This window comes from Clytia hemisphaerica, unplaced genomic scaffold (assembly GCF_902728285.1).
Source record: "Clytia hemisphaerica strain Z4C2 unplaced genomic scaffold, Clytia hemisphaerica genome assembly, whole genome shotgun sequence".
NCBI lineage: Eukaryota > Metazoa > Cnidaria > Hydrozoa > Leptothecata > Clytiidae > Clytia > Clytia hemisphaerica.
The window spans coordinates 1406142-1423563 of record NW_027103507.1 but is presented as its reverse complement, the minus strand read 5'-3'; the positions used below and the strand labels follow the sequence as shown (position 1 = coordinate 1423563).

The window sequence follows — 17422 nt, the reverse complement described above, 5'->3', positions numbered from 1 at the left end:
ATACGAAGGCTATCTGTAACTACTTAGACATACGAATGCTTCTGTAAGTACTTAGAGATACGAGTGCGATCCTCCTATACTTAGAGATACGAGTGCTATCTCTAAGTACGTAGAGAGAATGATCTCGAATACTTAGAGATACGAATGTTCTCTGTTAAGTACTAGAGATAGAAGGACTGAAGACTGGACATTGCAATGCGGCTATTCAAATTACCGAAACGATAGGGTAAAACTTGATTGGAGAACGACGGCCATCTGCTGTAATACTTAGAGATACGCAAGGAATCTACTAAGTAAGTACGTAGAGATACGGAATGATGACTTATACTGCTATCTGTAGTATTAGAGATACGAGTGCTATCTGTAAGTTTCGAGATATGAAGTGGCATCGTAAGTACTTAGAGATACGAATCATCTGTAAGTACTTAGAGATAGAATGCTATCTGTAGTATTAGAGATCGAAGTGCTATGTAGTACTTAGAGACAATGCGCTATCTTAAGTACTTAGAGATACGAATGCTATCTGTAGTATGAGATACAAAATCTCTAATACTTAGAGATCGAAGTTCTATCTTAGTACTAAGATACGAATTGCGAGTACTTAAGACGAATGCGCTGTAAGTACTTGAGATACGGTGCTATCTGTAACCTTAACTACGAGTGCTTCTGTAAGTACTTAGAGATACGAAGTGCTATCTGTAAGTCTTAGAGATACAAGGATCTCTAAGTACTAGAGAGACGAATGCTAGCTCTAAGTACTTAGAACAAAATCTTCAAGTACTTAGGACATAAACAAGTGCATATTAAGTACTTAGAGAGACGAAGCGCTATCTGTAAGTACTTAGGAACGGAATGCTGTAAGTCTAGAGATGTATCTCTAAGTACTAAGAAGTGCTATCTTTAAGTACTTAGAGATACGAAGTGCTACTCTCTACTTAGAGATACGAAGTGCTATCTGTAAGTACTTAGAGATACGAAGGTGCTACCTCTAAGTAATGCAAGTAAGTCAAGTGTTATCTCTAAATATTTCATTTTAACTTTGTGTGTGTGTTTTTGTGTAAATCACCATTTTTTTTTATATTCAGAAAAACACAAAAATTTCTAGAAAAAATGTTTTGCAAAATGAAAATTTCAATGCCGACGACACTTTTCAAAAAGTAAATGCGTTGTCAAACTTAAATACGATAAATAAAATCCTCACTGCAAATTGTTTGTGCTATTTTTTCCATCAGAACTAAATTTTCTGCCTCGAACACAATCGAATTCAAGTCCATGAAAATAGATGAAATAACAATCATCGTCGAGTTTTGGTCTGTTGTTTTTACACCCGCTGGCTAGAAAAATCCCACCGTGTCTGTGAGAAGGGGATGTAAATATCAACGCATGTTTCTTAGATCACACCCTCAACATTTTGTCTTAACATGAATTTCGCGGAATAGTTTTTTCTTGGCTGATTTATTAAGCTGTTATAAATTTTATACAATTAGTTCTAATATCTAGTCTCATTAATAATTACAAAACTATAAAATTTTGAGAAATACAGTTGACGCTCTCTAATTCGACGTTCTACTATTCGATAGGCTCCCTTATTCGATGAAATTTAAAGTCTCCGTCAACAAGAAACTCTTATAAACGACGCTCCCTTATTCGATGAAAATCTAATTCCCCTTGAACATCGAATTGGAGAGCGTCAACTGTAATAAAAGATTATACACCTTTACTCTTACTTTTAACACGAGACAGAACTTGTTACTGTAAGTATAAGTATAAGTTTATTTGGAACCTAAGAGTATTTACGGTAAGAATTCAAATTTATAAAAAAAGCTTAAGAAATCTTTTGTTGAAGAAAATTAGCATACCTAGGGCTCCTTAGACTACAAAATATATTGACGAACAATATTCAACAATATGGTTTACGGACCGGAATGTACGAAGTGAACAACTGGTACTCTATTATAAAAAAGGAATTTCCTCTCTGTAAGTATTGTTGGAAAATTGCAAATCAAGCTGACAATATATTGCGAACATCTTTTCAATATATTGCCGGTCATCAGTAATATATCGTTACTATATCGCCTGATAATATATTGTGTAGTGTATGTAGCCCTAAAGAGTATTTCAGAATCCTCCTAGTCTGAAAATACAAATAACAATGCCAACGAGCGGTGAAAAAGAACAGTTAAAGTTGATAAAAGGCGAAATCATTTAGTTCCTACAAATAAGCGTCCATGTTTTACATGAAATGATCAATTATTGATATATATGCAATTAAGTGCGAGTTTATGTATAAGAGGATAACGAGGGGGATGGTAAGTATAGTCGACGCAAAACAAAGTCGATCGTTGAACGGCTCTATATCGCCTTTGCTAATTTTTTGATATTTTACGATCGTCCAGCAAAGTGGATATGGCGATTCTTGCAACATATCAACTTTGCTTTATACCGTCTCCTTCAATTTCTCTCTGATACATAAGCTCGCTGTTAGGTAAAGCAATGTTAGTCAATATATCCCCAATCAATAGACGCATATTCTGCAAACATTCTCGTTCGATTTGTCATATATTGACCATATGTTGTAAACTCTCCGACACTTTCTAATTTATTACCGAAAATAGTTTTCGATAGATCTCCATCGTAACGTGGCTCTAAGAAGAATGGGACTGAGTATCGAGAGATTCCGATATCTATGACTCGATGATTCGTTGCCACTAGACGATTTTCAACCATATCTGCTAAGAGGTTACCGATGTTAATCACCAAATGATCTTTTCTTGCAGGAACGTCTATCCATTTTGAGTAACCATTAGGTTTGATTTGTAAACCAGCATTTTCGAAGGTTGCTAGGATGGTTAAGATTCCACTATCAAAATGTTCACCTAAAATTTTGATGGAATAGAAAAAGGTTTAAATTTCAACATCTAAGATTCCCATATTCTTAATTTGCACTCAGTTGACTCTCAATAACCCACCTGTTCAACCCAAATAAGCTTAAACATGAGTAATGTCTCTTAGGATTACGCTGCCTTTGACTGTTTTTGAATACATGTTTTTTATACAAAATATCAAACTTTAAAGAGCATAAAGCTTTGATAACCAAAATATTGAGAACGTGTTAAGAACATTTTAAGACTTCATAGACCATAAAACACCCAATTCTTTAGGAAATTACACAAAAACACAGAAACGTGAAAATGAACAATTTTAAGTTCAGGACATCCAAAAGTTTCAAAAATTTCGGAGGTTCTTACAAAAAAGATGTGTAAGCTTTGGATCATGCAGCTTTAAACTGAAAAAAAAAATCCATTTATTTATTTGACCACTCACCGGTGACAATAGCTTGATCTCCATCCCAAGCTTCTTTGGGAATCGAGGCTGGATTGCCAAGTCGTGATGGATAGTGTATCAAACGATGCGTAGAAAGATGTTTTGGTCCAAACAATAAACCATCGAAAAAGTTTCTTTCGAACCCTAAAATAGCAGAAGATGAAGAAAAATCCGATAAGAACAATCATTTTTTACCTACCCAGCTGGCACACAACGTTGTTTCAACGTTCATCTAACGTTATATGTACTTTGTGAGCGTTAGATAAACGTTGAAACAACGCGGGCATTTTTTTTGTTTGCTTTATCCCACTAAAACCGTCCCAGTCCTTTTTTCGCACCTATAGTCAATAGAAAAATGTGTCAAAAAGGATTGGATCGAGTTTAGGGAGATAATTGAATAATTAAGTGGCACACACCTGACCTTATTTGAAGTAATACCGAATTTATTTATGTATGCTTTTCTGCAACGGAGATGCGGTAAGGTTCTAAATTGACTAGATCTTGGCCAATTGAGGACAACGGTAAACCAGCACGCATTCAAGGCCGCTCTTTTTTTTGAACGTGCGCTACATTTTTTATGACGCAGTCTTTTTTCCAAGCATAAAGGATTGAAGCCAGAAGGTCGATCGCAGTGAGCGAAAGTAAAGACTGGCCTTTAGAGCTGTGAATTATTCATAATCGCGCCAGTCACTATACCGTCCTCAAAAGTGCAAATACCTTATTGGGGAAAACGTCGTCGGGGAAAAGTGACGAAATTTTGGCCAAGTGACAAATATTTTTCCCCGACGAAAATTTTCCCCAGCCTTAATGCGTTTACCAACTACCAGCAAGTGACGAATTTTTTTCCCCGACGAAGTTTTCCACGATAAGGTTCATAAACTCGCTATTAGAATTTGTTGGTTGGCAAACCTAAAGCATTAGCAAGCATCCTCATAATAATCAGACAGCCATTTTCATAGATTTTATAATTCTTTTGCATGAATAAACGAAATCCATCATCCATTTTCTGATCTTCAGTAATGGGCCATGGGTTCTTCTCTTCCAAAATGTTACGACGATATAATCTACAAGAGAAGAAAATATTGATGGCCTTTAACAAAATAAGGTAAATACAGGCTAAAATCAGGATATTTAGAGCAGAATAAGGGATCCTTCTCTTTGAAAGCTGAAAAAATTCTTAACAATTAATAAATAGGGGAGTCCTAATAAGGTTCGGGGGGGGGGCGTTGATTTGGAACCTAAGACTACTTTTAAACACATTGTTGTTTGAAGTAACTTAAATCTCCTTGATAAAAATAATCTTTTGGATGATGAAAGTTGTGTAAATTATTGGAATAATTTTTTTTATTTCCTCTGTTGGAAAAAAATTGCAAACATGTCATTCGGGTATATGAAAAGGTTTTTGTCTTTCTTATGCAAATAATAGCGAGTTTATGTATTTGCACTTTTGAGGACGGTAAAGTGACTGAAGCGATTTGGAAAAACCCGCAATTCCTCCCCGCAAAATCGAGGACGGTAAAAGTGCTGATTTACCGTCGTCCTCAGCTGGTCAGGATCTACTCAAATTAGAACCTTACCGTCTCCGTCGCTGAAAAACACACATAATTACGACAAATTTCACCGTCCACAACCCTGACCAAAACTGACTGGAGCGCCCCTACGGATTCATTCCTCTTTGTCTATTACAAAGATACTATATGTGGTTTAAAAGAACGACAAATTATGCATGCGTGTTACAATGGCAGGATTTGCAAGACGAACATACTGAAAGACATCACTTACTTTCCATCCTTCTTAGTTGTGTTTACAAGATCTTCCAAAGTGGCTTTTCTTCTTAATGGCTCCTCCATATCGAAAAGACCTGTTTCTAAAGCTTCCTTATGAGAATGACCTCCAGGAATACTTGGATATAAGCCTCTATACGTGTTTGCATTGTCAGGCTGCCATGTACTTTTAGTAACTGTCTTTTTAACATCGGGTGACAAATTGAAAAACCATTTTGTCCAGTAAAACAGTTCGTCCGGATTGAAATCCTTTAGTTCGACAACGTATGCGAATCCAACACCTAAGGAAGTCAAAACTGGAAAGTCAAAACTGGAAAATATCAACACCCCTTTTGCTGACAAAAAGAAAATGGTGAAAATAGGAGGTGAAAACTACAATCTCGGTCAAAATATATTGGGAATTTTGTTTAATTCCTTGTTTTTAGCAATTTAAAGTTCGGGTGAGAAAGTTGTTTTTGTTCTAATTGATAAATTTATTCGAAAATTTCAATTCGGGATAGGGGTTTATAGACTTCCAGGCTATGACTTTGATTGTAGCTGTATTCGCCATTTCCAGTCTAATGGTGGAAGTGGAGGCAGAAAGGCGGCACCAAAAGATGAGAAGTGTCAAATAGATTGCTTTGCCAGATTTTTCAATTTTTTTTGAGTGAAAAATAGAACAATCCTAAAAACTCAGTGCTCGCTACCCTCGCCTAATTGTCATCTTCCATTTCACCGGCAATTTTTTCTTAATGTAGTGCAAACAGATCTTTACCTTTGAAAGCATCGTGTAGTATTTTGGAGACTTCTTGAAAACCTTCTTCATTCTCCTCGGCTCTTGTTAAATTTATCTTTGCGAGTTCGAAAATATCTTCTTCCCGTAGCTTGTTAAACCAAGTTGGGTCCTTGAAAAAACTTTTTAAATGTTTTTCGTAAAGCTGAACGCTGATTTCTTTAATATGCACTCTGTTTTGAAAAGCTATACAACTTAAAGCAACTATGAAAAAACTCTTAAGAAAAGTGTCCATGTTTTCTTATTTGAGACATACAAGTCTTGTCTACCTTGTCTATCCATCAAGCTGCAAAAAGTGACCTTTCAGTTATATGTAATGTGTTTATATAATCGATTGAGGTTAGAGGTCGATGGTTTAAGTTTTTTTTAATAAGAGTTTATACCATTTTTTATAAGAATTTCGAAAGCAGAAGATTATAACATTATAGTTGAAATTTATACCTTCGAGAAATTGGCAATAATTTAACTGGCGCAGGCAAGCAACAACGGCAAATGACCAAACTATGATAACCTTACTGTAAAAAAACAGCAAAAATAACATGTTTGGCCTTTTTGAAAGTCTTGTCTATTAGAATATAAATTTTTCCTACAAAAAGTAATCAAATGATTTGTGATTATGCAATATATGAGGTAACCTGAGATGAGACCCCGTTTATCGGAAGCATCAGCTTAGTAACAAACAGAAGTTATGTCAAACATATTAAAACAAAATATTTTTACACGTTTTTTTTTATAAGGAACACGTTTATAAGGAACTCGAGGCTGAAAATGGTTCAAAAAATAAGGAATTGTTAAGGAACTGCTCAGACTGAGAACTTATCGAGTTCCTTACTACATAGGAAATTTTGAACTTTTTGCCCCTTGAAAGATCAAAATTTGGTCAAATTAGTCCCAATAAGGTACATTATTTTCAAATCCACTGTAGTAAGGAACTCGATAAGGAACTTGGAGACTGAAATTCTCTGTAAAAATAAGGAACTCCAGGCTCAGAGCAAAGTTAAGGTTCCTTATTTATAAAAAAAAAAACGTGTACCGAAGTAATGTTTTAAAGTTCTTTTTTCTTAACTGAGTCTTCCAATTTGTATACCTACTTATTTTTGAAATATGTTTTGTTATATTATTTGCCAAAATATACACGTTTTTTTATAAGGAACACGTTTGTAAGGAACTCGAGGCAGTAAATGGTCCAAAAAATAAGGAATTGTTAAGGAACTGCTCAGGCTGAGAAGAAATTATACTTATATAGAAGTTAAATATTTTGCGAATCCAAACTTAGCAGCTATGTAAATAAGGAACTAAGAGAGAATGTTTGTTAAGGGATCCCCCTCTTATAATTTCATATGTCAGCATAGCCTAGCCCTTTCAAAAAGAGCTGACAATACAGTGCTTTTAGGGAACAAAGTGATTGAAAATTGAAATCGTCGCAAACCATGGTTGAGCCTCCTTTTCAAGACTGAATATTTTTAAACGTTCACAAAAATTTTCGGATCCTATCAACTCAATAAGCTCTAAACGGGTCTAGAACCATTTCTCTGTAAATCTATTTTAGCCAGGAATTAAACTCCTTAATGTTTAATATACATCGTAGCTTTCACCTTTAAGAATGATGACCAAACAGACAATCTATTACATTCCGTAGTTTGACGGGATAATGCAGAAATTGATATTCTGTGCATAGGAAATGTAAAATAGTCGCTGTCTCTGCTCTAGACAGGAGGCCCGTCCTGTATTTTTATAATCTGATGTATACAGGACGGGTATGAGCTGCGAGGCAGATTTCTGCCTCAAAAAGAATTACAGTGAGAAATTCGAATTTAGCACTGTCCTCACTCACTAAAAAAAACAAATTTCGGAACTTGCGTTTTCTCTAAGAAAGTGTGACCAATGAAAGAATAACAGAATTTGATTGGCTGTGTTTTTAACCGTCATTAGGATCTGGGAAATTTAAACTCTCAGCCCATACCATGCTATATATTTTGCCATCAGTATATAAAATAAGAAATCATAGCATGGATCTCCAGGCTACCTCTGCTCCTGGTCAGAGCACAGATATCTGTAAAACCCGAAGGGCTAGATAGGCAACTTTAAGCTTTCTCCAGCAAAAAAAAGTGAAGCAAAAATTTGACTTTTTAAATTTCGTGCCGATGGATAGGATCTAGCATTTTAATTGTTTTCGGAGCGCGAGATAAAAAAAGTAGGCGGCAAACCCTATTTCACATCTCTCAAACCGGTGAAATTGCATATTTTAGTCACGTGACTTTGGTAGGAAATCCTTCCAAACCTAGGCTTCACTTTTCGATAAAAGCCGCAAATCTAGCCCTTCGGGCTTTACAGATCTGTGGGTCAGAGCCCCGAAAGCGTAAAAAAATTTCCACGACATGTTTAACTAACATTCAAATTCTTTTTCAAAAAGATAGAAGTGATGTAAATATTTTGACAAGTCCATGTTTTACACAAAATGTAAAATTTTATAAATATGTTCCTTTGTACTAATCCCTACCCCTTCTAATATGTATAAAGTTAACATAAAAAATAAAAATAAAAGAATAAAAGTTCATTTCATTTCGAATCTTCGTTTTGGCATTTTCGAGCTTACTTTCCTGTAATATTAGCAAGTGTAGCGGTACAGGTACAGTCCACTTATAACTCGAAGTTTTTTATACCTTTCAGTTAACTATGCCTATAGAGCGAACAAATTTGCTTTCTCCATACGTGTTTGGTTATGGAGACTTCACTGTAACACCCACTTGCGTTATTAAAAAATCTATTAATAATGCATTTATAGATACTTCAGAAACAGTTTCCGAGGATTATTGTTGAAGACAGAAAATCTAAGAACTTATATCAACCGTTATATATAAAAAAAATTCAAAAATATTACGTTTTACAACCTTTCAAAAAGAAAAAAAAATACCCTCGTAAATATGTAAATTCTGAAAAACTGAACAGAACATTAAATAAAATGGTCACCCATAGAATTCATTAGAATACCTCACTCGCAGCAATGATCCCCGAATTTTGAGACCAAGCAAATTTACCTAATACCAATCGAATACTATCGATCCACCAGGTGACCAAGGGACGTCGAGTAGAAGCAATATAATGATTCTTTCACATTAAAGCACTGCTTATAAAATAAACATACTGTAAATCATACGCATAAAAAACATGACACGAAACAGAGACCTAATTGGCCTCGCTTACTAATTGTCATTTAAGTAAATGGACCTGGGTGAGCGAGTACACACATTTATCCATTAAGACAATAAAATCATTCCATCGCTCATATAAAAAGGAACCACTTTCTTCAATTTATTCAATAGCCAAGAAATGCATAAAATCTCCTTTGTTTTGAATTGGACTTCTAGTTGGTCGCCCCAGATCTTTTCTGCTTCCAGGTCGGACTTTGATTTCTAAGAGGTTAGGTCCGTCACTGGTTCGCATAGCGTGAATTGTTGAAGTAATTTCGTCAGGTGTTGATGCTGTGAAAGCCTGTTGTAAGGAAATCAAAAAGGTTGAAATTTTATCTGTAAATCAAAGCGACAAAGGGTCCGTCCGTTCGACACAATTTTCCGATAGTGATTTTGTACCACAAATTTGAAAGATTAGCAGACCCCATTTCAAAAGAATGAAGCAAAGGTGTAAAATTATTTTCATTTGTAATTTTAAGGTGTCAGTTGAAAGCATTCATAAAATGATGACTAATGCACCAAGATTAACGTAAACTCAAAAGAGAAGATCAAAAAAATGGCGCTTCTTTCTCTAAATATCAGTGGTCAATGCAAGTTTTTCGTCTGAGATGAAAATGTCACAGAAGCTTGAAGTTTTGTCGAATTAGTAAATTTTTTTTGAGATAGAACAGCCTCTTTAAATACTTCACTGAGGTGGAAGAATTTTTATCACTCGAATATGAATACGTTAATTACATTTCAAGCCCGAAAGGCTTGAGGCGAAACTTTAACCCTTCTCAGGCAAGAGAAATTGAAGCCACCTATCTCCCATCCAGAGCGCGCATAGAACGCGTCGTAATCATGACGACGGATTGTATCTAGTGGTTCCTTTGTTTTGGAGGATTACATTTTTTGAAATCTAGCGATAGATTTTAGTTTCGATCCGGTGTTTGTGTAAAAACCACGCGTCGGCGTTCTGGATGGGAAATAAGTGGGTTCATTTCCCATCCAGGAGTCTCGCCCTTCGGGCTTGAAACTCAATTGGTTTTCAAACCTCAAACCTTTTCGGTTTTAATTACCTGTTTGTAACCAAGACCAAGAGCAACTTGACACAAGTTAAAATTATCGTGATTGACTGCATCTGTAGGTTGTCCACCCACTGAATCGTGTGCGCCATTATTGATTATGATGTGATTGAAGTTGGCTGGTGCATGACTACCTACTGTTGATAGGTTACCAAGATGCATAAGGGCGGCACCGTCACCATCCAAACAATAAATCTGTAAAGATAAAAAGAGAATGAAAAGGTTTTTACGAGAATGGTTGATAAGCGCGAAATATTGTAAAATAGTGGCTTCAAACTCTACATAAGAGATTTGGATGTTGCCTCCAGCTAATCCTCATTGGTTTACACCCCTGTTTAATTCGAATAATTTTGGTGTAACCTTTTCAATTCCAGAGATTTATTACTCGACTCAAAGTTCTTAACTATTTGCAATAATAACTTAAGTAGTTGTATAAGCAGGTATAAGTGTACTAAGGTAATAGGAGAGAGATTTACTTACTTGTCGTCTAGGTCTGTTCAAAGATACACCAAGTGCAATAGCAGAAGCGTGTCCCATGCTTCCAACAGTTAAAAAGTCTTTTTCGTGACCCTGGCCTCGTCCTTCACGGAGCTCGAACAATTCACGGCTCAACATGCCCGTGGTACCAACAACGACGTCTCGGTCATGTAAACAGTTCAAGATAACATCGACGGAACCTTCACGATTCAATGGCATTGATTGGAAACTGAATACGAGATTTAAAACAATAAGTTTAAAAGATCGATTTACAGCGAACTCTCGCTGAATCGAACTTCTACTAATTCTATTTCTCAGATCCCGTAAAGGAAAAAAAAACTCTTAAAATACTTCCTATCATTCGAATCTCGCTGCATTTCGAGCAAATAACAGTTCCAGTTCGAGTTCGAATTAGCGAGAGTCAATTGTACTTGGGAATTTATTTTCAGAGGCAAAGTCATGAAAAGCAGGGGTTTTTGTTGAAAAATTTGATACAGCATTGGAGAGTTGCAACATAATTGAGCATTTTACCAAATGGCCAAATTATGCTACTGAACGTTTTAACGAGTCAGTTGATACAAAATCAAAACACTTTATTTTACACTCGTTGTCACCAATCAAATCAAAGAAGAAATTGAACTCACATGTTTTCGCTGGGAGGTAATTTGTATGGTAAAAATGTTTGTCTTTTGACGAGTAGACAATACGGACCTTTGCTCACTTCCATGTGTTTTCGAGCAGTGTACAAAGTCTGAGGTAAAAAGAAAATATTGGTAAAGTCATAGGTATAAAAAAAGGAAATGTGTTCAAGTGATTATCTTTAAACATTATCCCGAATTGCCAGTTGATTTGAAGGATCTATGAAATATCATGCCTTCTATTTTGATTAAAATAAAAAGAACGGTTAAAGTTTGGATGAGGAATGATAAAGATTTTCAGTTAGTGATGCTAAAGTACAAAGTAGCATTGGTCAAAAGGGGTTTTGAATATCTGTAGACAAACCTCAAAATTTAAAAATAACAATATTGATTTAACGACGTCTTAATCTTAATTAAGTTTTTGAGAAACCAATTTCTTTTAAAAATGGTATAAGGAATATGACGTGGAAATTTCAGAAAAACCTTTAACTGAAACTAAAAAAAATAAAGTTATATTTTTCTCGTATACTTTGCAATGGCATTGATCTAAAAGAGATTTTTGAGTATCATAAGACGTACCTGTTCAGCACCTTCGATGTAATCAGGCAAGACCTGGAATGGAATACCACAAGCAGCTGAAAAAGAGACATTATGAAAATGGTGCAAATAAAATTAAAAAGCTTTTATGTCCCCCATAATGTTTCGTAAATTCTAGCATTTTTAATTTCCAAGGCCAATTCATGGTGGTACAAAAGATTAGGATAATTAGGATGAATACCTTATTATACTGCGGCAAAAATGAGTGCAACAATTCATAAACGCGAAAGGTAAGGTTTTCGAAGATTATTTCAGCTCAAATTTTTTTTAACAGTTGTAATTAACACGAGAGTAACCGATTTGTGTTGATAACTTGAGTAGTTGTGATAGTGTGATAAGGTATCTTTACCCTTCTGTGGTCAGTGTTTTAAGTTTGATGAAAAATTTAGGCCTTAAAAACTAAACATGAAGAAGAGAAAGCTACCTAAGATTCCAGGTGTTGCTTTTCCTTGAACAACGTGTTGAGGTTCATCTCTTTTGCCAGGTTCACCTCGCCATCCCAGAAGCAATAGCATTGGTACACTGTATACACTTGGTGAAGCCAGAGACATGATCGGATTGACGATATTTCCAAGACCGGAATTCTACAAGATGAAGCATCTTACAAAATTCTGGTTATTTTTTTCAACCCTTCTAACAGATACCTTTCTATGTATCAATATAATTTCAAAAGCCAAATTGTATTTCATAGATTGTACAAAAAATTTTATACTATAAATTACTTACTGGATTCCTCAAACTGGCCAGTATTGTATCAATATCAAAGAGTGCATTTGAAATTATACCTGAAGATAGACCATAGCTGTTTTACCAGTGGCAAAATGATAACCAGAGGCTAAGGCAATTGCAGATCCCTCATTTGCGGTGATTACATGTTTATCTTGGGCTTCGTTTGCTGTCACATAAGCACAGTAATCTTTTAACAGAGAGTCGGGTACACCACAATAGAAGTCAATTCCTTCTTTCTTGACTGCATTGTGGAATTGTGCAGGGTCAAGGAAATCACGAACCAACTCGGTATAGCTACTAGCTTCCTCATTTCTTGCTTGTTGTTTCTTGAGCTGAAATAAATAAATGGAAATTGATGAGTATGATTTATCTAAGAAAAAGATGATCAAAATGGCCTTAGAGCTTTTAACTAAGTACAGAGGTCTTCTCTGATGGTCATTGCCAAGTTGAGTTTTTTTTTCTGAATGAATATGTCAGGATTTAAAAAAATCAGTGACAGATGATGGGAAAAATGGCCAATCTGAAGTGCTAGACACACTACACATTGATATTGATAATATATTACTGAATGCCGATAATACATTGAAAAGGTATTTGCATTATATTATCAACTCTATTTGCAATATTCCAACAATGGGGGATTGTTTACAGAAAGAAAATTCTTTTTTTTTGATAGAGCACAGGTTGTTTACTCCGTACATTACGATCCGAAAACTATATTGTCGAATATATACATTATACATAACATATACATAATACAGTGTAGTCTAAGTAGCCCTTAATGATTATCATTAACACTTAATGGTTCCATTTAATAAACCATGCTGTTCTGATTTCTAAAATTACGAGGTACAGTATAATAATGATGTAATTTTAGGGCTATTTTCTGTGAAAAATCATGATGCAAAATACATGTAGACATATTAATCTATAATCTATAAGACTAATACAAAAGAGAATCATCCTGATAAGATAAGCTGGCAATCAGATAATTTTATGCTTTATTACTAAAAAAATCTCTCTTTTTTTGTGTCACATGAAATTCTATGTTATTAACTAATTTAACAGGGATTTATTTTTCTTGCACCTAATTGAATAAAAGCATTGCTCAAATACATGTTTATTTCATTAGAGAGACAATGTCATGCAGTTGTTATGTTTTAATTGGATTAAAAGCATTTTATTAATTTTGTAATTGGCATAGAACAATGCAGAGCAGTGTTTAAATTGATATTGTACATTAACAATTTTTTTTGAAGGAAAATTGAAGAATTTCAAATACTAAAAAATTAACCAATGCAAGCATGGAAAAATAATCAAGTGGCTGTAAAACCAAATAGAAAAAGATTGATTCAGCTAAATAAATAAAGTGATTCATATTCTTAATAATGAATTAAGTTTTTTATTGTATGATGTATGGCATCAATAAGTTAAAACTTGAGTTTTTCCCTTTTCATTCTTAATTGCCCTTTTTTTCACCGTCTAAAAAAGAATAAAGGGATTTTTCAGAGGTTTATTGAAGAAACTTCTCTATTTATCTCATCTTTGAATTAAAGCCATGAACATATATACTCACACCAGTGGAATACTTATTTGCAGAGGCATGTTTTGTTCTTCTAGATTGAATAAACAACCATTATTAAACTGTTAAGTATAGAAGCGCCCCATACAATAATTTTTGTCTGATGAATTTACACTAACAAACTCATAAAGACAGATTTTGTTTATTTTTTTGTTCAAAGGTGAAATTTATACTTCAATGGAAAGGAAACCTTACCTGTTCCTGTTGAGTTTCAGTTGTCCCAGCAGGTGGAGTTGAAGAAATGAATCTTGCAAAAACTGATGAGTTCAATTTCTAAAACAATACAAATTCATTTTCATTATATCAATTTAAAAACAAAATCCTTTTTAAAAACAAAATACTAGGGCAAACTCTCATTATCTGAGAAGCTGAATTCCTGACAAATATAAGCTGATTCACTGAAAAGAAAATAGTCTGTTTTTGTTTAATGCAAGTTTTTTGTCTTAAAAATAAAACCAAACATATAAATCAAATTATAATAGCCTTAAAATATTTTTTTACCTAAATATTTTCTAAAGTCAAGATATTTAAATTTCAAGTTTTTGACTTCTAGTAAGAAAACAATAGGATTTCAACGTAAGAACCATGTGAGATCCCATTTTCAGAAAATTGAAATTGTGATATCTCGACTTTGGAACAAGCCCATATAAGCTAGGCTACGTCATATCTTCCTTCGTTTCGAGTGTAAAACTCCTACTCTTCGGGCTATGAGCACTGCTCTTGTTTTGAATATAGAAATTCTCCAGATAAATCGCATGCGCACTGCGGTTTTAATGAAACAATAGAGAGTTTCGAAACCTAAGCCAATCAGCTGTGTTTTAAACATTCTTTTATTTAAAATCTCTATTGATAAACATCTTTTGTGAATGTTGTCTATTATGTTTAAACCTATTAATAAGCAATTCCCGGTGGGGGTCACTAGTGGCCGCCTATAGCAGTGCCTATAGACCAAGAGTAAGGCCTAAAAGCCTGGATCTGTCTATTGTGTAGACTAATATAAGCTTTCTGCAGACCAAATACCTCAAACCATCTGATTATTCCTTTAAGAGCTTAATCATGTGTCAGAAGAAAGTTTCTATATCATTTGCAAGGACAATGAAGAAGCTTCTACTAATAGTTGTTTGGGAGATAATTTAAAACACTTTCGCATATCAATAACTCAACCCATTAGTACCAGAAATTGTCTGCTCCGTATTATGGAAATAAGGTCCTAACGTAACCCTAATACTTTATAGCACATAGTCTGGGAAGATTCACAGCATTATCACATGCTAATTTTGGGGAAATATTAACGTGTCAATTTGAAAAAAACTTATTAAAAATACCTTAAGGGAAGAAATTTTCACGGGAATCTAATTTCGCAGTTGGTCAAATTGTTTTTTTTTCGCGCGAATTTAATTTTGCGGTCTATCGATTTTCGAAAAATTCACGGGAATTTAATTTCGCGGATCACTGAAATGATAGATTTTTTTTATTTGACTACACGTTGTATTTTTGTTATAAGAAACACCTTTATAAGGAAACTGAGGCTGAGATTTGACTGTGGAAACTCACAAACTATACACGTATTTGAAATATTGAACATGCAGAATGAAAGAGGACATTGAGAAAAGCATTTTGGTAATGATTTTGAAAAATTTTGCGGGAATTTAATTTCTCGCGGTTCACCGTTTTAAAAAAATTTTGCGGGAATTTAATTTCGCGGATTGACGATTTAAAAAAATTTTGCGGGAATTTAATTTCGCAGATTGACAATTTTGTAAAATTTTGCTAAACCTTAATTTCCCAGCTTTAGGCAAAATCCACGAAATTTTCTTCCCGCAAAAATTTCTTCCCTTTAAAAAAGGTAGATAATATGTAATTCCCCATTTTTCCCAGTTTTACTTGCATCCAAACAATTCAACATGTCTCACACAGTTTTTGAAAAACTTTCTCTGGTTTCTTGAATTTTGGCAAAACAGTCTCACTGATTTTCTGATTTCCGAAAAATGTTTTCCCTATTTTCCAATTTTGGAAAAAATGTTTCCCCAATCTTCCGATTTTTAGAAAAAAGATTCCCCAATTTTCAGAAAAAAATTTTCCCAATTTTTTGAAAAAAGTTTCCCTGATTTTCAGGAAAAATTTTCCCCAATATTCTGATTTTCATAATTTCAGAAAACAGTTTCCCTGATTTCACTTGGAAATTTTTGTCTCACGCAAATTTGACATCTCAAGTTGGCAGGTCTGAGTATGGAGCAGTCAGTTATGCAAGAGACCACAGCGTAAACAGAAGATCAGAAAAACCTTAAAATCAACCAGAATCTATCACCTTTCATCCAAAGTGACATGTTTTCTTGCCAGAACCAGAACTAATCATTCTGCTAATTTCTGAGCAAAAATCATTGGGCCATTCCAGAAAATTTCTTTTACCCCCCTTTGGAAGACGTGCATTTTAAAATTTTTTCTAGCCTCAGAAATAATTAATAATAATATATAATTCTTTTCCAGTGGTGGTCGGAAATTCCGATGAACAAAATCCATGTAGTTTTGCAAAATGCATTAAAAATTCCACTCTTTTTTGGCTTTTTAAATTCAATTGCCTTGGTAATTCATACATTTTCTTCTCTCGCCTTGGAAATTTCGAATTTTGTTGAAAACTTTTGCCCTCGGAAATCCAGTGTCATCTGCCCCCCTGTTACTGAAAAATTCTGGAATGGCCCATTAAAGGAGGGTTTTTTGTTTGAAGCAATCCTCTCAATTTGTGATGATTCATAAATCCACCTTCATATTATATAGGAAATGTTAATTTTGACAAAAAAAAAAAACTAAAAAAATGAACCATTAGCTTCTAAAATTATACTACTGTAGCTTTCTTCTTGCAGTTTATATTCTAAACATTGCTTACATTTTCAAGTGTCTTCAGAGCTTAAACCTCTTAAAAATATCACTTGTTGTTGTTATGATGTCAGAGTAAAGGTCAATAAAAAACTAAAATAATATGTCAATTGTCACTTCATTTTTGAGTAACTCCTGACGTCACTATTAGGATGAGTATAGCATTTTACTACTTGCTAGAAATAGTCCATTATATTTATATAACTATCCTTTAAAGGAAGAGCTTAAAGTGAATTTAGTCTTACCACAACATTTCTGCAAAATGGAAGAATTTTGGGTGTAGCCATTCCCTAATGGTGTTTCCGTGTGCTTGCAGCAACGACAAAAAAATTGCAAAGACCTCAATCAGAAATGTGTTTTGGTTTGTTTATGTTTTCATACACCAAACTG

At 34.3% G+C, this 17422-nt stretch overlaps 2 protein-coding genes across 2 annotated transcripts; both read right to left on the bottom strand.

Annotated features, from left to right (window-relative positions):
- Nucleotides 1-1436: 1436 nt before the first annotated feature.
- On the bottom strand, nt 1437-6187 carry LOC136798933 (isopenicillin N synthase-like). Its single transcript, XM_067055614.1, has 5 exons — nt 5863-6187; nt 5107-5389; nt 4234-4388; nt 3325-3468; nt 1437-2876 (listed from the first exon to the last, which is right to left on the bottom strand). The coding sequence occupies exons 1-5, from the start codon at nt 6113-6115 to the stop codon at nt 2497-2499; spliced, it is 1215 nt and encodes a 404-aa protein (XP_066911715.1). The 5' UTR covers nt 6116-6187; the 3' UTR covers nt 1437-2496.
- Nucleotides 6188-8261: 2074 nt separating this feature from the next.
- On the bottom strand, nt 8262-17387 carry LOC136798932 (phosphonopyruvate decarboxylase-like). The gene is made up of 9 exons (XM_067055613.1): nt 17278-17387; nt 14354-14431; nt 12633-12908; nt 12272-12431; nt 11830-11885; nt 11257-11363; nt 10616-10841; nt 10130-10330; nt 8262-9372 (listed from the first exon to the last, which is right to left on the bottom strand). The coding sequence occupies exons 1-9, from the start codon at nt 17317-17319 to the stop codon at nt 9193-9195; spliced, it is 1326 nt and encodes a 441-aa protein (XP_066911714.1). The 5' UTR covers nt 17320-17387; the 3' UTR covers nt 8262-9192.
- Between the last annotated feature and the right edge of the window lie 35 nt (nt 17388-17422).

Excerpts from the sequence above, each read along its gene's own strand:
- LOC136798933 (XM_067055614.1), bottom strand. The coding sequence starts at position 6,115 with ATGGACACTTTTCTTAAGAGTTTTTTCATAGTTGCTTTAAGTTGTATA. Across the intron at positions 5,390-5,862 it reads ACTACACGATGCTTTCAAAG|GTGTTGGATTCGCATACGTT; the intron begins GTAAAGATCTGT and ends TGACTTCCTTAG. Across the intron at positions 3,469-4,233 it reads GATGCTTGCTAATGCTTTAG|GGTTCGAAAGAAACTTTTTC; the intron begins GTTTGCCAACCA and ends CTGCTATTTTAG.
- LOC136798932 (XM_067055613.1), bottom strand. The coding sequence starts at position 17,319 with ATGGCTACACCCAAAATTCTTCCATTTTGCAGAAATGTTGTG. Across the intron at positions 11,364-11,829 it reads ACATCGAAGGTGCTGAACAG|ACTTTGTACACTGCTCGAAA; the intron begins GTACGTCTTATG and ends TTTTTACCTCAG. Across the intron at positions 9,373-10,129 it reads TTGGTCTTGGTTACAAACAG|GCTTTCACAGCATCAACACC; the intron begins GTAATTAAAACC and ends TCCTTACAACAG.